Source organism: Varanus komodoensis, unplaced genomic scaffold, assembly GCF_004798865.1.
Source record: "Varanus komodoensis strain SLA01 unplaced genomic scaffold, ASM479886v1 scaffold7_3, whole genome shotgun sequence".
Lineage (NCBI taxonomy): Eukaryota > Metazoa > Chordata > Lepidosauria > Squamata > Varanidae > Varanus > Varanus komodoensis.
Window position 1 is genome coordinate 13,382,735 of NW_025336480.1, and position 22,342 is coordinate 13,405,076.

The 22,342-nt window shown below is 43.5% G+C and overlaps 1 protein-coding gene across 1 annotated transcript in view; it reads left to right on the forward strand.

Moving 5' to 3' along the window:
* Positions 1-10,230: 10,230 nt before the first annotated feature.
* The window catches only part of SPOCK1 (SPARC (osteonectin), cwcv and kazal like domains proteoglycan 1), a 487,914-nt gene continuing 475,802 nt past the window's right edge, over positions 10,231-22,342 (forward strand). Inside the window, exon 1 of the mRNA XM_044454370.1 lies at positions 10,231-10,398. Within this exon, the coding sequence (XP_044310305.1) occupies positions 10,231-10,398 (168 nt within the window). The remainder of the gene's footprint in view (positions 10,399-22,342) is intronic.

Consider the following 22,342-nt stretch of genomic DNA (forward strand, 5'->3'; position numbering starts at 1 on the left):
CTTCCTGCTTCTCTTTTCCAGCAACCTGATATACAGCATTCTGCCTCTGATCCTGGAGTCATGTGTGTTGCATGAAATACTTCCTTTTATCTGTCCTGAAACTCCCATCAATCAGCCTGTGCAAAATTCCTTAAATCTTCACAGCAAACAGAACCTGTAGGAGAGAAAAGAAGCATCGGGGACTTGGGGGGAAATGCGGAAGGATCCTGGGGCTGCAGCTGCAAGCATACGATTTAATGTAAGTTCTTAACATAAAAGCAACAAAGGGCTTTGTGAAACATTGAATACCAACAAATTTATTATGTCATAAGCTTTCGTGGAGTTCGGTACTTCCCTGAAGGATGAAAAGAGATTCCATTCAGCAATTTTAAGTATCTTATGTATTATGAGAATTGTTGCCAGAGTTGATCCATGAAGGTGAAAAAGTGCTTCGGAAAATTCCACACGGGGATGGGGAAGGGTTGTGAGGTATTCTGATACCTGCAATGTTCCCAAGGAAATGAGTTAAATTGTCCTAATAGGACATTCAAATGAGCCATAAGGAAAACAAATGGAAAAACAAAAAGGGGAAGAGCAAAAAGAAAAAGATCGAGATGTGTGGAAGAGCAAATGAAAGAACAGATACTTATACACCATGGAAAACAGTTTTATCCTGCTGGTTCAAGGCAGACTGCTTTCTTGTTTGGACAGAAACAAACTCCTAGAACTCCTGGAATGCTTTGTAATTTGCTCTGTGTTGACAGGTAGGGTGAGCTGCTTACAGTCCGTCCAAGTGAAGGCATTACTGAGAGAAAAGTAGTTTGACAGCCCTTTCAGAACAGGTGCAAAGGAACGGTGGCTGCTGTTCCTGTCCTTCCACCTGTTTCATGGCTGGTCTGCAGAAGAGGGATGTGAACCATTTCCTGACAATGAGATGAGGGAAGCAGAAGCTCTCATTTCAAGGCCAGACTCCCCAGGTGTGCAGGCAGTTGCTGGGAATAACCAGGAGGTACAGCTGGTGGGAGTGGACTCAGAGTTTCTCAGACACAGACCAGTGGCCATGGCTCTTGAGTCCGTGACGCATCATGAGCAGAGGACGGTGGCCCAGTTAGAGGACTGGTGTTCAGCAAGGGATGCCGCTTTTCCGAAGGCCCCTCCTGAAGGGATGGGGGGCAGGCATGTTCATAAGATTCATGCAAGGTGTTCATGCATCTGGAAAACACTTTGGTCAATAAGGAACATTTCACAAGAAAGTTCTGTGGTTCTGAATGTGAAAAAGGAGGAACCTGAGCTTTCGATGGCTGCCCTGCAACAAGGTGTCTTTGGAAAGCTGTGATGCTGTGGGTGGTTGTTCAGAAAAGCCAGTGGAGCCAAAGGACAAGGCGCCCCCTTGTGGCATCACTGAGACCTTCACGCCAGGTGCTATTTTTCAGTGTCAATAATGGGATGAATGAATGAGGATTAACTTAATGCCCTGATGATATCAGTGGACTATCAGAGTCAGTATCTATAAGCCACTTTCTGATCTACTTGGTTTATATGTGGGCCCTCTTCAAAAATACTCTTGGGGCACAATCCAGCTAAACTTAACCACTTTCCTTGATTTCAGTGGAAGACTTAGGACTAAGCTACATGATAAATTGGGGCTCCTGTCTGGAGTTCCCATTATAGTCCACATACCTGGGAGAGCATCATTACGGATAAGAGCCATGACACAGAGAAAGCGACATCTGGGCTCTCCTATGCCATTGCCTGCCCAATCCAGACCATTTCCCTGGAGAAACAGGGAAAACTAGCCTCTCCAGGAGGGATTTGGCCTGGGAGTGTGGCTTGGGAGAAAGCATCATATCCAGCCCCTGCAGAATGGCTCTTATCCAAACCGCAAAGGGACTGGGGATACTTTAACAGCAATGGAAATCAGTGGAACGTTAAGCTGCTTTGTTTTGGATTAATTATGCCACTCGAATGATCTTGTTGTATCTCTTACCAAATGATGATCTGATAGTGACACTGTGTTTATTAAAGCATGACATGATAAGAACTTCATCTGGAAAGCCCATCTAATCCATGGAGGCTTTCTATATTAAACCCAGCTGCAAACAGATAATTAAAATTAGTGTTTAGTTCACTTCAGTATGCATTACTAGTATGCATTCATTTGGACCATGATTTTATGCAAGTTTTATTTAATTTGATGGATTTAAAACATGATTCTTGGTTCAGTTAAAATGGCTATATATTGCAAGTAATTATTGCTGTTAGAGTGGGATATTGCTGTGAGGAAATCATAGCATGGCTCCCATTATTCTGACAAAATCAACTATTTCCACATGTCACACATTTCTAAAAAGGTGCATCTTAGTGATATGGATAAAATCTATTAGTGAATTCTTAGGAATCAACTCAGTGCTTTTCTAATGTACAGTGATGTCAATATCTCTTTTGTAGATGTTCTGTATGGATTGTGTTCTGTGCTCAACAAAAGAACAACTTTTGCTTTGAAAAACTTGCACGGAAATCTTGAACTAATAGATATCAATTCATAGCAATCTTTGAGCAGTTTCCAACTTTTTCTCCCCCTCATAACCTACCCAGTCAACACCTGTGTTGACTTCAAGCTTGGCAGCTGCAGTAAACTCTTAAATTGGCTTTTTTGCCCAGGTTATTATAACTAATTAAGGCTAATGAACTGTTTGCAGAATCTGCTAATTTGGTAGAGTCCAATTTTGCTGTTCCTATTAAAGTCAATGGGATTTCTCCCATTGGGCCATTGTTAGGATGCAATTACAATACAGAGTATCTCTTACTGCTGAGCATAGGCAAAATCTGCAAAGTCTAAAATATGGTCAGTGCTTCTCTGTTCTGTGAACACATTATTTTTTGTGCCAAGTGCCATTTTTCTTTCGTTCTCCTTTAATTGCATGGATACGGCAGGCTTTTGACAAGATCCATGTCCTTTGACAGTTAAATATCCTTACACAGCTGTATGGGATTGAAAGTAGGCCTGTCTTAACATTGTGGAAGCAATGAATTAAAAGTTCAAGTCGCATTCACAATCTGCTGTTTTGTTTAAAACGTGCCTTTTGCTTCTGAGCAGCATCTCTGTGACATTAGGAAGACTGTCCAAAGAAGCAGTTTGGTATTTGCAGTACAGTGTAAAGAGCTTTTCTGTCTTTCTTTGCAACACAGCTAGCAACATGGAAACCACAACTGTGGGGATCTCCAGGGGATGTGAAGAGAGCAATTGCCTGTTTCATACACAATATCCTGAAGAAATATGCACATGGCCACATACAAAGATCCAAAGAAAACATGCATGCATGAAGGTCTTAGCTAGTAGGGGAAGAACCGTGGGTACAGTCAGAGCTTACTATGCTATTCTTTCTGAAGCACTTCCACTATTGTAAAAGAGCACCGAGTTCTCTTTGGAAATGGAAGTGACAGCAATAAAAACCAGGAATTAAGCAGCTGACAAATATGTGGATATCTGCTTAACTCACAGAAGCTCTTCTTTCAGACTGTGGAGTGTTCCTGTGGGGGCTGTACATTCAAAAATCATTATTTAGCACAGAACATCATATATCTTTATTAGGGAATCTTGCCTGGGAGAAATCTGCACTTCCCTGTGGTGCATTCCATGTTTAGACATCCTGACAAGAGCCACTTGGCGTTTCTAGGCCCCAATTACCTTCCTCATTACAGGGTTTCCTGCTGAACGGCTGAAGATTCCATAAGTCATTCCTTTTATTTCCTTCTTTGTGAAAAGTGTGCTTCTTAGAGTTCAAGCTTCCTGCCAACCTTGACTTATCATGTGAGTAAGAGCCATGGTAGTCTACTGTGAACAGATATTAAGTGGGATTAACTCTGTGTTAAGTAGACCTCATGTACTAGTCTCTTTACAAGCAGCAATGATTGTCAGGCAGCCTGAAGGATTTTCTAATGAGTAACCCCTTGTTGGCTTGTCAGTCCTGAAAATGGCCACGGCAGCTCAACCAACTCTCCTATAGACTCAGAGCTTGGGAAAAAACCCTCTTATTCTTGGTCTTACACATAACACACCAAACATTGCAGTTCATATTGGCTTTTCAAAGGTCATGCTCTGTATATGGCTACACCATATTAATTTACACATGATAAGAAAATTGTCCTAATATTTGCCATGCTTACTTGTTTTCACTTGTCCCTCTAGTAAACTGCCTTAGGGAGCAATCCAATGAATATTTAGACAGAAAAAGTAACATGATTCCCAGGATGTCCCAGGCCACATGGCAGGCTGGGGCATCCTGGGAGTTACAGTATGTCAGCAACATCATCTGTTACATTTATACCTTGACTTTATTCTCTTGTCAAGAACCTAAGACAGTTTACAAGGCTCATCTCCTCTCCCAGTGAAGGCGGTTAGGATGAGAGTCTGTGAATGGCCTACAGACACCTCGTGAGTGTGACTGAGCTGGGACCAGAACGTGGATCTCCTGAGGCCCAGTCCAACTTAAGTTGTAAGCCATCCTGACACACTGTTAAGGGCAGGGTAGAAATGCTGTAACTAAATAAAAATAAACAAAACACTCTAGCCCCCTGTGCCATACATTTTCCTGTCTAAACACACACAGAATTGAACCCTTAATACATCAGTCATGTTAACTGGATGCTTAGAGTATTTCATGGGTTCTAATGTGCAAAAGGGTTTATAGAAATTCAATAAATGTGCATATATACGCGTACATGTGGGTTTTTTTCTTTCTAGATAAAGATATGGCTTAAGGAAAATGCTGGCTTTGTTTCTTCTCCTAACTGAAAATATTGAAAGATGTTAGGATAATCTCTGAAGAACTAATTAATGCTTGAAACATTTTTGATTTATGATGGATGCCAGCCAGCATCACAGCATTTGAAAGGCAAAGGAAGCAAGAGCTTACTTCCTTATGAGAAAACCTACAACACTTCCAGACATCAGCTACCCAAGACTGGTAGCCACAATTCCAGAAATAAATTTATTTGGAGCTATGTAAGATCTTTGATTTTTGCATGACAACTGAAGTTTTGGCTTTCCATGCAATGCCACTCCTGTCACTATTTTGTCTGAAGCAACGGCGGCGAACAGAAGGATTTGTTTGCGGATATCCAAAAGGCCAGCCGCTCAAAACACTCTGTGATTGCTGACTGATGCCTGAACGCAGCCTGACTAGAGAGGCTGAGGGAACATGGCTGGCAGTCCATGACTCTATGATTAAGAGCTACTGAGAGTGTGCAAGCCACTTAACCTACTTCTCATCAACTGATACTTACACAATCTAATCAAATTTCACAAGCAGTTACACATAGGCCTGTGGAGACAGAATGAAATTCTGACTTCTGTGCAATCAGTGCCTATTTTTCTCTGATATCCGGTGCTTCTCGACTGCCTTGCTTTGTTGTTGTTACTGTGTTTTCATGTATCAGTGCCTTAACATATCATGCAAAGCATTTTGGCAGACCTTAGCCTGAAATTCTATATTCAAACAATCCAACTAAATAAATAAACTGATGCATATTTTATGACACTGATAATAATCAGAATAATTATTTGCTTATTTAGTCCTGCATAATCTAATTTTGTGATCTGGACTTGCTCCTGGTGCCACCCTCCATTCTTCCACCTACATATCTCTAGTCTGTCTTCCCCACCTTGTTGCTCTCCAACATTTCTAGTCTACAACTCCCAGCATTACTGGCAATTGCCTATGCTGGCTGGAATGATGGGAGTCAAAGTCCCAAGCATCTGGAAAGCGCCATGTGGGTAAAAAGGCTGCTCTCAGGGAACACCATCCTGGTGTGACTATAGTCCCAGAACTGGTGCCAGCAGGTTGGGAAGACATGAGAAAGTTCCGCCTTAAAATGGAGTCCCAGGCAGCTGCAGGAGGAAACCACCTCTCTGTGTGTTTGCTAGGATTGCTCTGTGCAGAGCTCTGCTTTGTCTCCTGCAGGTGCAGCTGCCCTTGTTGGTGCTGCAGGGGCTGCCGCTGCTGTTGTGGCTGCTGCCAGCTCATAGCCCAAGCGGTCGCCCTGACTGCCTGGCTCGCTGTGTCAGAATTCAGCACTTCTTGCCCCTGCCTCATCCAGGATTCAGGATGCTCTCCCTGTAGAGAGACTTGCATTTGCGAGAAGTATTCCTACGTAGAATCATGGCATAGTAGGGTCAGGAGGGGCCAAGAAGCCCATCGGGTCCAACCCCATGCTGGTGCAGGATGCTGGCTGCACCGTCCCACTTGGATGGCCGTCTCGCTTCTTCTTGTGCCAGCATTAGAAGCATGTTAAAGCACCAGTTGGTGGTAAATGCATTATGAAATCTACAGACAGGGTGTTTTTTCCTGTTACTGTGAGTGATAAACAGCTGTGATGTACTGCAGCTGCTGAAGAATGTGAATCACTGTCAAAGATTAAACCGAGATCTCACATTTAGTAGGATCAGAAGGGATTACAAGCATTTGGAAGCCGGTATTAGGCCATAATTGGGTAAATGGAAATACAGCTTTCTTACGTGAACATTATAACATTAAAATGTTTGGAATATACAAGCAAAATCTATCTTTGATTTATTTTCTCCTAGTTTAACTACAGCAGAGCTGTAGGGTTCTCAGTTCCTTGAAGTATTTATTCACGGCCAGTTCTTGTGCCGCTTTACAATTCGTTGTTTTTCTTTCAGTAGCAGCAACTTGTATGCTGCTCTTGCTGTACTTCACATCTCCATTTTTTGTTTTGTTTTTGGTACCTCTCTGTCTACTCTCTCTTCCCTTCTGACCACTGTTCAAAGATCCCTCCCATTCTCCATTGCTCTCCTGGGATCAGCTCACCCAATCATGTTATCATGACAATTGAGAACTTATTTGTAAGCATGTCCAGAGATTTCAGATGAAATATATTTCAGTGATGAAGTAAAGGGAGGTTTAGCATCTAAGAAGCTGTTGTATGTCATAGCCCTAAGAGAGTTTAATGGTAAGATTTTCCAGAACTCTTAGTGCTAATCCAAATGCTTCAACATGAGATGGAGCTGTCCCTCCACCGAACTCCTAAAGGAGTTCTTTCTAAACAGAAATCTAAGGAAGGCACTATGGAGTCAACAAAAATCTTTCAGCTGCATGACTAGTTAATGTACAATGGAGTGTTTAGGTGCCTGTTCACCTGGAAAACAGCAAGACCTTCTACTTCAGTGGTATGATGAGAAGTTCTCTCCAGCACAGAACTGTGCCATATTCATAGAATAGGAATTTAGAAATAGCCCAGTTGTCTGCTCAGTATACAATGCACAATGCATGAATCAAGGACAGCTTCCGTCACAGATACTTAAAGCAAGTACAGCATCATCCCACCTCTATTTAAATACCCCCGGTGGGGAAGAGAGCCAGCCTGTTCCACTGTCAACAGTTCTTTGCATTAGGAAGTTCTCTTAATCCTCAGCTGAAATCTGTGATTTCTCTGTAATTGCCAGCCATTTGTTTCAAGTTCTGCTCTCCAGAACATTAGGGAATAAAGGCACAATCCTACATCTGTCTGACGAATATTGCAAGTTGTATACAGTTTTCTGTCTAAGCATGCATAGGATGGCACTCTAAGTCTGCTCCCAGGACAAACATACCAAGTTCTGTCAATGAGTCATCACGTGACATGGTGCAAGACCCTCTCTATTTGGGTATCCTCCTTTGGATATGCTTGTTTTTTGCTTTTCTTAAATATGGCCGTCAGTTTTGACCACAAAACTGGATTGGATCCCGATTGGATCCAGACAGAAGCCAAGTTAATACTCTGGTGGAATAGGTTTCCACATGCCTCCTTCCAGCAGCAGCCCTTCCAAGAAATGCTCCATGGTCAGCTGTTGCATGGGATGGGCTGCGGTGGGAAGAGAAGGGCAGATTTCTGAATATGAGACAGAGGGACCTTCTGTGAGTATGTCTCAGGAAGATCCCTTCCTTTTGGGGACAGCAGATGCTGGATTCGCCCCCAAGTGTGCTCTGAACTGCAGAGACTGCAGTGGAACCGGACACGAAGCTTCCATTAATATAGCCTGAGAAAGAATTTCTCATACAAGGTAGATGTCAACAAGGGAGGTGCTTGCAGGCTCCTGAATTATTGCTGCCGTGCGCATCCTGTTTGAAAGCACCCATGGAATGTCCCTGCTTACGCTTAGTGTTTGCCTTCCTTGAAACATATACAGACTGGCAACTTTTTAAATCTGAAAAACTTTTGATACCTGAGTGAGATCCAGAGCAGGCAATTGGATAGGACCATAAAGAAAAGCAGGTATATGAGCAACTCCCACAGCTGTTTCCCATAGCCTGATTCTGGGGTTGGTAGGGAAATCACAGGTCATGCTCCGCAGCAGCTGATCTCAGCAGCTGGCATCGCTAATGCACCTGTGCTGGACACACTTATGAGCTTCTACTGCACAAGTTCTGGCAACCATGCCATTTTGTTTCGTACACCCTAGATCCTGGAAGCTGCTCCCCTGTGCTTTTTTTTTTTTAGAAAGCTGGACCATAAGGAAGGCTGAGTGCCAAAGAATTGAGGCCTTTAAATTGTGGTGCTAGAGAAGTTTCCTGCAAGTCCCTTGGACCACAAGGTGATCAAACCAGTTAGTCCTAGAGGAGATCAACCCTGACTGCTCTTTAGAAGGCCAGATCCTGAAGATGAAACTCAAATGCTTTGGCCACCTAATGAGAAGGAAGGACTCCCTGGAGAAGAGCCTAATGCTGGGAACAATTGACTGCAAAAGAAGAAGGGGACGGCAGAGGATGAGGCGGCTAGATGGAGTCACTGAAGCAGTTGGTGTGAGCTTAAGTGGACTCCGGGGGATGGTGGAGGACAGGAAGGCCTGGAGGAACGTTGTCTATGGGGTCGCGATGGGTCGGACACTACTTCGCAACTAACAACGACGAGCCAAGGTGTAAGAACCTGTTCCCAAAGTAGGAAACATTTAGGGGTGCTGCTAAGTCCTGCAAAGATCTTGCTTGCAATCCTACGGGACAAATGTTTACACGTGCAAAGTCACATATACTCTAACGTTTTTCTGTGTGTGTCCATAAAGCACCCTGCCTCCAAAGGACACCTTTACTTGTAAAAAGGGGCATACGGCCAGGGGTGGGGCAGCTTGATTGCGGGGGTACCTCAGGCAGAAACACCCAAGGGAGAGTGGCAGGAGGTGAACCGCATGAGAGCAAAAAGCCAGCTGATTCAGGGGGATCAGATGCAGCGGGGACGATCAGGGCACCGTACCTGGACAGGAGAATGGTGAGATCTGGGGCTCCAAATGGAAGATTCCGGGCTCCAGCCCTGGTGGGCCAGCTCACGGCACTGCCTCTGGCACCACAGCTGCCCACTAGGGGTAAGCAAAGTTACCGTGTTGTCGAGGATGCGCGCAGCGACCAAGCCGGCGCTCTTGCACGGGAAGAGCGCTGCGGCTGCAACTTGGCCGAAATTGGCTCAGGGAGAGCCCGGAAGGAGCCGGCCTGTTTTCTTCGCCAGCAGCGGCGCTGCAGCGCTCGGCCAGCGGGTGGCGCCAGATTTCGAGGATTCGCGCGGTGCCGTGGGGAACGCGCCCAGACACGCAGCCCGCTTCCACTAGCGCACACACAAAGCGGCTGGGCGAAGCGTGAGCGCGGCTCCCGGTGCTTCGCTGCGACCCCAACCCCGGCGGCGGCGCGGAGGCGGCTGAGGGGCTGGCGTGGGCGCCCACGGCGGCGCAGCCCTCCGGCCGAAGGTGAGTGGGCGCGGATCATCCGTGGCAGGCAAACTTGCGGGCGGGCGTCCTCGCCGCCTCCGCCTGAGCCCCGTTCCGCTCCCGACTGGCGGGGCGGCTGCGAAGGGCTTTTCCGGGCGGGGGAGCAGGAGCGGCTTGCCGGGGGCCCCTGCAGCCCCCCTTCCCCGTCCGCGCGGTGAGGCGCAATCCCGCCGCTGCCCCTCAAACTTTCCCGGGAGCTCCCTTCCCTGCGAGGCGGCTGCCGGGTGTGCAGTTCCCTTTCCCTCGCCGGGCTGCCCTCGACGCCCGGTGCCGCGGGAAGCGCGTGTCGAGGTGGCGCCGGGCTGGAGAGCCCCGAATCCGGGCTGAAGCCAGTCCGACCCTCCCCTTGTCATTAAGCGAGCTCTGCTGGGAGCACTCGTCTGTTCTGGACGGCCTGACGACCCGAGACAGGTCTCCGAGCGCACCTCGGTACCCTGCTCGCCTTAAATCCTGTCTGCTCTTCCTGCTTTCTCCCCCTCCCTCTCCCTCTCCCTTTGCAGATGCCTAGGATATTGGCCGTAGTTGTTTGGTGCTTTCTGCAAGTGGAAGGAAGGCATCTGGAAATCACCACTGGCAGCAGCAACAATGGCAATTTCTTGGACAATGACAAATGGCTGAGCACTGTTTCCCAGTATGACAAAGATAAATATTGGAACAAGTTCAGAGATGTAAGTACTCCTTTATTTTTCTCCCCAGCCGCTTCTTAGGTGTTTTCTCAACCTTATTGGGGTGATGACAGCCACGTCCATGCAAGGGGATGCTGCTTTAGTATGGGAAGGAGCAGGCTCGCCCTGTAATGTCTGCTGTATTTCCATCTTCGTGCCTGTTTGCTTGGGGGTTCGCCTTCTTTGGTCTGCTGATTTCCTCCGGGGAATAACTTCCAGAGAACTTTGTGTGTCTGTTGTGCAAGAGATGAGCGACTGTGAAATGCAACCCACTGAGAACCTCGTGCACATACACAAGCTGTTTACTCACAATACCACAAGGTGGTAAACAGTGAAGCTTGCTGTTATGCGCATGTGGCATAACACAAGGGATGCTGTTGTCTTCGTTCTGCTTCTGAGACACCTTTGCTAGGGTGTCCCTATTTTTCAGACTTGGCATGTTAAGCATTCAGGAATACTTTTGGATATGCTTAAACTCCAGAGGTTGTGCTACAGCTCCTCCGTGTTCAGTATGGTGGGAGAAAAAAAACTCTATTTCTTAAGTAAAACTTTAGGGAAAATTAAGACTTGGAATGGTTTCTCAGTGGAGGAAAACATCCCAGCATCCATAGGAGGCATAATACTATGAATAAGGCTAGATACTTGAGAATCTTAACAGAATCTCTTTGAAATGCCTAGAAATAATACTGTGGTAAGTCATTACAGATCCTGTTGCTTTGTGCAGTTGGTATAACAAAGGCATTGTACCAGGTCGACTGTAGGAAGATGTTTGGAAGACGTGGTCATCATGAAGTACTGTAACGACAAGGGGATACACAGCAATAAGTCTATGCTCCACTTTTCCAGCAGCATGTTTGGCTGTAAGGGAGGTGAGAGGAGCCCTGACTGTTAAAATCAAATGAAATTTACTTGTCTATAATTTTTGCAATCTATACATGACTGATAAGTTGTTTTCTAGTTGAACAGAGTCAGAATTCAATTTCCACTGATACTATTTTTAGTTCACAGAATTCTCTGTCCCATGTCAAGTAGGGGGTCTGGGTGGTTTTGACTGAAGAGGGATTGATCCATGTGATCAGAAGTCAATGGGAATCTTGCTGATAAGCCCACTGGATCTCAAGAGCAGCATTAAGAATTCAGCAGAGCAAAAATGACTGAGTAAAAGAATGCTGTAGCTCAGAACATTGTTGGATGGCCAGGTGGAAGTGAGATTGGCCCTGCTCCCCAGCGTTATTGCTCTGCCGTTTTAACTTTTTGCATCTCTTGTGAGCTCAGAGAAAGCAACTTGGCTATGACTGGACTGAGACTAGACTGAGGAGCCTAGAAAACTGGATTAGATTCACGGGCTTGGTGTTCTGCCACTGCTGTGGATTTTTCCATTTCTTTTATCACATAGATATCCCACCTTTCTTCCATTGTGGAACTCCAGGTGTCTATGTCTACTTCCCAGGTGGCCTTCCATTCAGGCACTGACCACATCCAGACCTGCTTAACTTCAGTAAGGTGGCAGACCCACATGTCTTCAGACCATGCCCATGGGACCATGTAGATTCCAAAGGTCCTTCTTGTAAGTTCAAACATGCAATGAAATATAAACTCTGTAGCTAAATACTGGCACTTAGGGAAACTTTAAAACTTGATTTTGGAGTGTCCTTTGTCCAATATTTAAATAGCTGCAATATTTGCATCTAATTGATATTTGAAGTTCTGGGAAGTTACATAGGCTTTGTGTGCCTTGGTTAGGCTGTGGGCTGCTGACTGTCCTAGACCCTTTTGGTCCTTAAAAGATTTTATAAACAAATGAAACTTCTAATGTCATGAAATTAAACAGGAGCAGCAGTTTGATATTCAGGAATTAGCATGCATGACAAAGGGATAGCTGTGTTTATAGATTCAAATTTGGCAACCATCATTAAGAGCTTAGTAATAAATATGTGCATCCTGCCACACATGGTGGAGAAGATACATAATATTGCAACTAGGAGCCATTCTTCCCACAATCATTGTGATTGCCCATGAGCCTTACAAACGAGTCCACAATAGTTTCTACCCCACCTATCCCCTAAATGCCACATCCCTACCTCCTACATTATTCTCATCTGCCCTTCCCTCCTTGCTTGCCTTGAAACAATTTGTATTGCCAGCGATGAGTAGACAGGTGGAGAGGCTTGATGAAACTTTCTAGTTCCTAGGAACTCTATTTCCAGCGCAATTTTAGCAGACTGAACTGTAATTGTATCTCAGGGTTAGTTGGCATAGCCAAGATTTTGAAGTAGCTATTTTGGAAGTAGAGATAAGGCCTGCATGTGTAAATAGACAAGGGTTTGTAGTAAGTGAGCGCTGATGGTTCTAGACCAATCTGCAGCATTTGGCAGGGCTGGGGAGTGGGTGGGTCCCCATAAGTGGTTAAACTGTAACCCAGAACGTTCGTTGTGATCAACTGCGCCGGCTGAGTCTGATGGTGGTTGCAGTGTCTTAGGTACCACCAGGGGAAGTGCTAAGAAAAGACCTGAGGTCCATAGAACGGGAAACAAAACAAAACAAAACAATCCTTAAACTAATTACATAAGCTCTATAATCTCTCTCTGTGTGTGTGTGTCTTCAGAGAACTGTGTCTCCCAAGGATACTGCTATTTGTACAAAAACAAACAAACAGATTTATGGCCAGGGGAGAGGATGGCATTTGATTTCAGGGGGGAAAACACATGCAAAGGGGACTAAGGGTGTGGCAGCGGATAGTAAAGCAGGCATGGGCAAAAAGCCAGATCATCTGGGAGTCGGATGTTACAGGGATCATAAGGGTCCCTGTACCTTTATTTCAGCAAGTGCCTGTGGATGGCTGTTGGTGGGGCAGAGCCCATCCCAGAGATGCAGGGTTCCAAATAAAAATGCTGGGGCTCCAGCCCAACTGGATCTCCTTGTATTACTATCTCTGGAGGGGGGATTCTTTCCTTCCCCATCCCTGCTGTAGAAAAAAACTATACATTTGGCGACTGGGGAAAACATGTTTATGTATTGGTGTGCTTTAGTGAGCAAAAGTCAGAAAGTCTCTGATTCAGGCCTGGAAAGCTAAGCCACTGGACTGGTTCACATAATCTCCATGGATTAAATAAGCCACAGTGCCTTGTTTAAACCTCGGCATGTGACAGGTGCTATTTGCCTAATCACCTGCCCAGGCATGGGTGGGTGCATTGTCTAGACTTGGGCAGCATGGCTTGATGGAGGGGAAACAACCTTGAATAGCTCAGGGACTGCTGTTGGGCTCCTTGAGGGTGGTTCTTCCCCTCATTACCTGGCTTGACAGACCCAACAATGTGCAGCTGGGTGGGCGACTTGGCAAGTGGCACCTGGCACAGGGAATGCTTTAGGCAAGCTACCCTGACGATGCTACTGTTTTTGTTTAATTATGCTATTGACCTACCTTACAGAATTGTTCTAAATATTAAGTTGATAATGCATGTGAAGAGTGTTAAATACTATCAAGTGCTATACATATATTTATTTTTGGCCTTGACTCCCCGTGCCTGCCATCAGCCTGTGGTGTTTGCTTCCCAATAGAAGCCTGTGCAAGTTACAAACTACTTTTTAGAAGCCATTTTATTTTCAGAAGCAATCTGCCACATGGGAGTGGGCTACTGATTGAGAAGCATGAACCCAAAGTCCCCGTGGCTATACAGAAATAGTTGGATCACAGTATTAACTGTATGTTTCCATATTGTTCTATATGTGGACATTCTTCTATAAGGTTTTGCTGAAAAATAGCAGAACTGCTCTCTTTCCAGTAGGTCTGAGAATTCTTTGGTCACCAAAGTACTTTTGCATTCAACAGAACATTAACATTCTCTTCCTTTGCTCAACGATCGTGATTTTGCTCGATTAATTAGTCTCTACTTAGAGAAGATGGCCATTTATGATGATTAGTCTGAGCCATGTTTCGTTTAGTGTAAAAGGTGCTAAAGGCATAATCTTCTGGAAAATGTTATGACATGAGGTTCATTGAAACAAGCATTACTTTGAATAGTTCCAGGCCATTTCAGTGGGCCTGGTGGCCCAAACATTCCTGGTCTGTTTTTCCTCAATATAACAAGAGAATATTGTTCACCAATAGGCAGCATCCTTTTTGAAGGGAAGTGCATATTTTTTAAATTCTATTTGATTATTATCTTTGAAGGAGCATTTCACAAACACATCACCAATCATCTTGTTAAAAGGTTATTGTTCAGAAGACATGAGAATAATCTGCCAAGGTTGGGGTTCTGTATGTCTATGAAAACTCTGTGTCCTAAGCCTTAAAATGTTATGTATCAGATAAACACTCATGATTTCTTGAAATTTACTACTGATACTCAGATCTCGGTGTATGAAGCTCTATTACATTTTTTCCTGTTAAAATACTAAAGTCAAAGGGACTTATGAGATGTGATGGGGCCTTGACACAATCCTTTGCACAAGCTGGGTGGCTATGAGGAGGAGGGCCTTTTTGGTTGTGGCATCTTGGATCTGGAATGAGCTCTGCAAAGAGGTACACCTGGCACCTACTTCCCATTCTGTTTGGCACTAGGTGGAGACCTTTTATTTTCCCATCAGTCTAACTTTTAAACTGTTTTATACATATTTTGTTTACATATTTTATTTTGTACCGCTGCTGTGCTTCTGCATAATAGCAATAGCTGCTACGGTTTTGCTCTTCTAAATTGATTTTTGTTCAGTGGCCTCTTTAATTTTTGTTTAGTTTTAACTTTTGTTTATCACACAGCGAGCCTGAGCTATTGGGTGGTATAAAATTAAATAAGTAAATAAGTAAATGCTATTAATAAGTAAATTAAATAAGTAAATAAGTAAATTCCTGAAACATAGGCACCACCTAGAGCAGACACGTGTATTTGTTGGGTGCTGTGTCTCCCCTTATTCATTGCAAACAACAGACAGCCTCTTTGCAAGGCAGCGCTTTATTTCCAATTCACAGCTAACAAACTAGAGCCACAAAAAGATGAAAAAACTCCATGAACAAAGTGATTTGTTGAATTCAAATGAAAAACTACTTCGAAAAGCACCCCTTTTCAGTAACCCTGGTCTCCGCCCCTCTGGCTGGGTCCCTCTGGAGAAGGGGCAGCCTCCCAGATCTAGGCAGGCACTCTAACTGGGTTGCACTTCCAACCTGATGCCTTGCCTTAGGGTCAGGGACTGGATCCGGCATTGGTTTTCTACCTCCTCTCTGTTGTCCTCTCCCTTCACCTCCAAACCCTGTCTGTTCCCATGGTCTGTCTGAGCACCTGGAGACTGTGGCGTCACCCTCCTCTGTGTCAGTACCCACACCCCCCATTTCGCAGCCATCACAGTCCTCATCTAAAGAGTTGGCACTATCCTAGCCCTGGAGTGTGGGCCAGGAATAGCTGCCTCTTTCATTCCCTGCACTGTCCGGATTCTGTGTCTCTGCCTACCCCAGGACAAACCAGCATGACTTCTTCCAGCTGGAGATTGGTTAGTGGTTAATTGCATAGTTATATTTAACTGTCCTGAGAAGAGTAGGCTAAGAATATTAACTTAAATCTATAATTAATTCTAATAACATGACCCAACAGAAGTAGAGCAAACAATATGAGAATTTGTAAAATGTTAGACCTGCATCTAGTACTGGTCGTAGCACGTAGTGTCTCAATCATAACTGTGATTGTGGAGGTGCAGCTAATTAATATGGGTTGTGGGAACAAAGGTGATGGATGTTTGGACATAGTATGGACCAGTGAAAGCTTCGGGTCCACAAGGTTACTACCCTTTCTTTTCAATGCGAATTAAATGATAAAAAGAATATTTCAAAATAAACCATTAAATAAGCCAAACTCTGTAAGCACAAATGTTTCTCTGATAGCAGTTAAAAGTTACTTATTTTTGTTTCATCTCTGCATGTGACCTATTAAAGTGGAGTCCCTTGGAAGACTGTGTGTGAATGTGAGTGTGAGAGACTACAGCAGTAGTACTGCAAGGGTCACGGTTCAATAGCAGAAAGCAGGCAAAGTTTCCCACACATCTTTTCCCACAATGTCTATTGAATGCATTTATTTTAAAAGCACAACATACAGAACATCTAATGGAAACACAGAACAGTTTGCACATAGTGATGTCAACCCAGTTGTCAAACACTTCCTTGGAGCTTCTCACTTGTATTTTTTGTAAGTCACTGCAGAACTGTTTGCACTCCTTCAGCTTGGTGTTAAATGACATTGAAGAATTAGATATTCTGTAACTTGGAATGAAGGGAGTCAGCCAGTGCTGGGAGTGTAGCTTTAAACAGGAACATTTCAAGGATAACCCAGGAGATCTGAAATAGAGAGGCCTGTCTCTCTCTCTCTCTCTCACTGCCTTAGAAACCTTTGGGCCTGCAGGATGCAGTCAACTTCAGTCAGTTCATATCAACATCCTAGAAGTTCTCAGTCTGTTCTAAGTCTTTAGAATACTAACAAGAAGTACTACCTTACGAAACTGAAGAGCTCTGGATGGTAGATGGGTCTTGTATGTCCAGAAACTCTGGTACATTTCTTTCTAAACCAAAGGTCTTCAACATGGTAAGGCCACATTTTTGTTAAATTCATTTGGTTGAGTCCATGGACTTGTCATGGAATACAGAGGATCCCTCAGATCTAGTGAAGGGAAGGTGAAACTGAGACACCAGATCAGAGACATTCAAAATCAAGCGTGTGTGTGGTTGGGCAGTGGCGGGGTGGTGGTCCTTTCCCTCATTGGATCACAGTGAATTTTGGTGGGGCAGAACAAAATCATTTCATCCATTACCTACATTCAGCTGAATGGATCCTATCCATATTTTGAAAGAACATTATTTTTTCTTTGCAGGTATATAGTGCACACTTCATTGAATAGCCCAGTTCAGTGGTCAGTAATCCAGGAAGCATGGTTGTCTTAAAAAGAGAAAATAATTTGTAGCAGGAAATTGAATTGAATACTACTGTATTTCTTTAGCAGGAGAGATAATAGACTTTTCAGTTTGATTTGCACTCATAAATCAATATTTGATAAGACAATTTGGAGCAATGTATTTTAATAAGAAAAATACAGAAGAAAAACTTGTGTCTGTCTCAGGAGCTAAGAAAATATTTAGACAGTCCTTTTGTCTTCCAAGAATGCAAAATCTGGCATTTTTTCATGTCCCATTTCTCTTAGTAGCATGGGTTCATCTGACTTTGTATTCTGCTCTTCCTAAACTCAAACTCAAGCAAGAATATGTCTAATTTTTGTTCCAGGAACTGAACATGTAGTTTGCCTTAACAGTGCTTAGGTTCTTGAGTACAGATCTGTACTTTTACATTACCTGTGAATATGAATACATTGATTTAAAAACTACAAAAACAGTCTTTATGTCATTGTACACATGGCTCTCAAGATTATTATTACTATTTGCAATGGGTTGCATTGAGTTTATCCAAATTTAAACCGAATCAATTATGCTATTGGATATGCTCCCCACTGCTTCTCAGAGCAGTCTTCAATGCTACAGAGTGAAAATGCTACAGAGTGGTCAGGTTTGCATGACATGATAAGCCACAGTGGTTTCTTGTGCAGGATGATCTGTCATCTTGTCTAACCCTGTTATGGGATTTCAGCATGGTATTTATGCTTTTTATACTGCTGTTTCTTATCATGGTTTTTATTCTAAGGTTTTCATGTGTCACTATGGTTTCTCTGTCCAAATTTGGCATCATGATTTCTGTGGTGCTACCACAGAGTACCCTGGAAAGAGTGGCTGATCCTGCAGGATGTTCTCCAACCATCCAACGTAGGATTGAATTTCAGATGTGGTGGCTGATGGGATATGTGCCAACAGGGAGGGCTGAGTGAGAAGGGTGGAAACAACACTGGTGTAGGAACCACTAAATTGTCTGTTAGGCACATCCAGACCAAACACCTTGCACCATGGAAACCATGCAGGGTTGCATGTCATAACATGTGAACCCAACCAGTGTATCAGAAGACTGCTGAACAGGCTGAGCTGTGCTAAGGAGGCAGCAGAGGATCCCCAAAACCCAGGCAGAATTATTCTCTGTAAGTGCCCTTCCTCCTCTCGCAGATCCGAAATCCAATCTGCAGTGCCTTACTGATGTACACATGTGTTTCTATGCAGTGGGAAAAAAGACTCAAAACTCTGCTAGAAGTAAGTGTACATCATTTCACTGAAATTCTTCCTGTGTTGTACAGGCAAGTTGTACAGGCACAGCACTGTGCACAGCATTCAGGGATAAGAAAAAGGAACAATTGAGAGTTACTAATATCTCAGCTGTATCTCAGAAACAAAGCCTGGGGATCAAATGAAGCTATACAATCTGAAGAACATCAGATGAGTAACATATCAGAAGTATCACTAGGAAAGATGCCTTTTCAGTTATCCCTGTGCCAGGAGAAAGCCTATCAAGTCAGTGGCTTGCATTGGAACAAGGATCCATCACTGTTCTGTCCGGCCAGGTAAAGGCCAGTGGCCAGTGCATAATATATAAACCAGGTCTGATGGTCCAAAGGCTTCCATGCAGCCTAAAGGACTGTACTGCATCCCTCTTCTCGCTCCTGTAACTGCAGAAGGCTCTGAGACCTAAGTACATACGGTCTGTGGGCAGTCACATTCCAGCTTCAAATCCCAGGCCGCTCTCGCAATCCCTGCCCGAGGACCCTGGCGTCTAGATGTTGCCGTCTGTGAAAGCAGCAGAAGCTGCTTGTGGATGTTGGCACAGATTGTGAAAATGCTCTTGTTTAAAACATGCCTACACCTCATTAGATTGACAGTTTGAACTTATCTGAATCACTGGTGAGGCATATGTTCCAAAAGTGTCATAGTTAGAGCAAGACTGAATGGTTTGGGTGATAATAGTACTTTGTGGAGACCTGGCGAATGCTGCGATCTAGTTCAATGCGTTCACATACTTCAGAGGGAAAATGCTAGCCTGGTATTTGCTTCATAACGCTCATCTAATACAAAACATGTGCCTGGAAAGGGAGTTTATTATGGCTTTTAACCTTAATAACCGTTAGCTCTGAAAGCACAAAACCTGCATCTGCTGTAGTTTGTAGTAGACCTCCCATTGACTTTTAAGGCAGTAGGATGGCAACCTCATAGCTATAGATAGTGAAAATATGTATATAGCTTGGTTTCAGTCCCTCTGCTAAGTTCTTAACAAGCAAAACAAATGTATTTTTATATAGGACTGTTTGGAAACAGAAAATATTCACTGCAGTGGTTTTCAGGTCTCTTTCTTTTGTACAAAGAAATGTGTAACTGAATTATGAGCAACTGCAGTTATAGAATTGGACAATGTTATTTTTATGTTTGCTCTTACTCTTTTTTTAAAGGTAACTTCTATCAGACATGGATGCTTGATTTCCTATTAAATTGTGTCCATGTTGTTACTATCTTTTGTTTGGATTCATCTCAAAAGAAATAACCATAGATAGTTTCCCAGATGTGGATTGTAGATACTGAAAATACTCAAGCTACAGAGAAATACAATGATGCTGGGATCTTGCTATTTCTTCATGTTGAGGTACAAAAGAAACTCTCTACTTTGGTGAATTGTAATATGGAATAAAAGGTGAAACTCAGCCTTTACGTGCAAGATATGTGCCTTCGTGGTATAAAAGGGTTGAGGGACAAATTTTATCTTGGCCAAGACGCACTTGAATGGTGACTCGTTCTTAGATTGGTGAAATCTCAAACATTAAATAAGCAGGATGTTGCCTGTGAGCAACATTGTTCTCAGCAACTCTGGTGGTCCTAAGAGAACATGACACATTAATTGCCCAAAGTGCCTCCCTGAGACTTAATATGGAATTCACTCCCCAAAGAGGTCCGCCTGGCACCGTCGTTACGGGTTTTTCCGCGCCAGGTAAAGACCTTTTTATTTAAACATCATTTTAATTGTTAAAACATATGATCTGGCCAGGGCAACTTCTTCTTCCTTCTCTTTCTCCTCCTATATTTTTATTTACTTAATTTATACTGATAATTTTAATCTTATATTTGTAAATCAATGTATTTTTTGTATTTTTGTATTTAATGGTAATTTATTATGTGCTATTGTATTTCAATGTATTTTATCGTGTTGTAAGCCGCCCCGAGGTTTCAGCAAGGGGCGGCATAGAAATGTTAATAATAATAATAATAATAATAATAATAATAATAATAATAATTCTGCTCTGTCCCCATACAAGAAGAAAGACATAATGCGGTGTTGCCACTGCAGTGCTTGATTCCTGTGTGAGAAATGTAGATCAGATCCTTGGTCAGGAATGAAGCTTCTGTGGTGGCCTTGAAATATTTTTCTTATGCTAGGATCCAGGCCAGGAGTTAAAAGGCTGCTTGATACTGCCTAGTATAATATTCATTGCAAGAATTTCAAGGCCATCTCCACTGGCTGTCCTCTTCCGTGGTTTGGTTGTATTTCGTTGCCATTTCTTATTTGAACAAATTCTGAAACAGTTTGCTGAAGAGTTCAATAAATACAGAGTAGAACCATGTTGGAAATTGATTCAGAGATAGCTTGTGGCTAAAGGAAAGCTCAAGTTAAAAAAAAGAGTAAGTTTTCAGTGGATACCTCAACCATGCTAGATTAAAACATACAAAGGAGGAAAGGCGCAGTTAGAGAATGCCTACAGGGTAGACTGCTTTCAGTCCTACAAGGAAGCTAAGCAGAGTCAGGCCTGGCTGAAATCTGGATGAGTGACTTGATGATCTAAACTGTCCAAAGACTTTCAGCTGTGGGTGGTACAGAAATGTAATGAATGGTGGTGGGGGTAGTGGTGATGTACAGAAGCTTGCTTTTCATGGGAGGGAGAAAGTTCAGGTGAGAACCCAAAAGTAAAGCCAGGAAAGAACCAAGGGACCAGTGCAGAGCCATCCAGTCAATAGGATGGATATAGCCTCTCTTAGGGGCAGTGCCAACAGTATATGGTCACAACAAAACATTGCTTCGGTTCAAGAAATGTGAATTTTGCATATGCCTGGCTTCATTAAAGATTGACGTACCAAGGTTAAAGGTTTTCTTCCCTCACTGGGAGGCTTTTGAGTTCAGTGGAACAGTTCTGTTGGGAAAACGTAGAGGCTGCCTTCAGCTGTTTCTGTGTCTCTCTGCAACCCCCCTATCACCCCCCAAACCCCCAAATTTGCCTGGAGGGTGAGTGCTCCTCCTGAACAGCATGGGCAGTGGCCTGGAGGCTGGCTGGCAAAAAATTCTGCATAGGGAGTGCCTCCAGTAGCAGAAAGACATGCTGGGATCACGACTCTACTTGCAGTGCTGGTCAGTTTTAGAATTATGATTACTTAATTTTAAAATCAAAATGAGGGTGCTGTTTTCTGTATTATATAAATATGCTAACGATACATTTCTGTAGTTGAAATGTGTACCTAAGCATGTCATTTCCCCTGAGCTTCAAGGTGAACCTTGCATACCTAGCATGGATCTATTCTCCTTACTCATGCATACACGCCACTTTCTTGAAGTTATATAAACCTGCCAATTTAAACAATGTGCTTTGACTTCTGTTTTCTTCTCAACATGTCACTTTTTGGTTAACTCAGCAACTTTTCAATAAAAAAATCTCTCTCTCTCTCTCTCTCTCTCTCTCTCACACACACACACACACACACACACACACACAAACACACACACACAGATTACTTATTTGAACAATGCTACAATTCAAAGGGCAGCTTACAGTTAAAACAATTACCTGGATTGTTCAGTGGAGGGTTTGGCAGGGAGGCTACTTGGTTCAGTTGATCCATCATCTGTTTGTCACTCCTGCTCTTTGGTTTCTAATCAGTCATGGCAGAAAATCATTCTCATTAAATAGGTGCAGGTGACTTAAATGAGTCCTCTGAGCTTGCAATACAATCTTATATATGCCCAGTTAGAAGCAAACCACACCAAATTAAATGGAACTTACATCT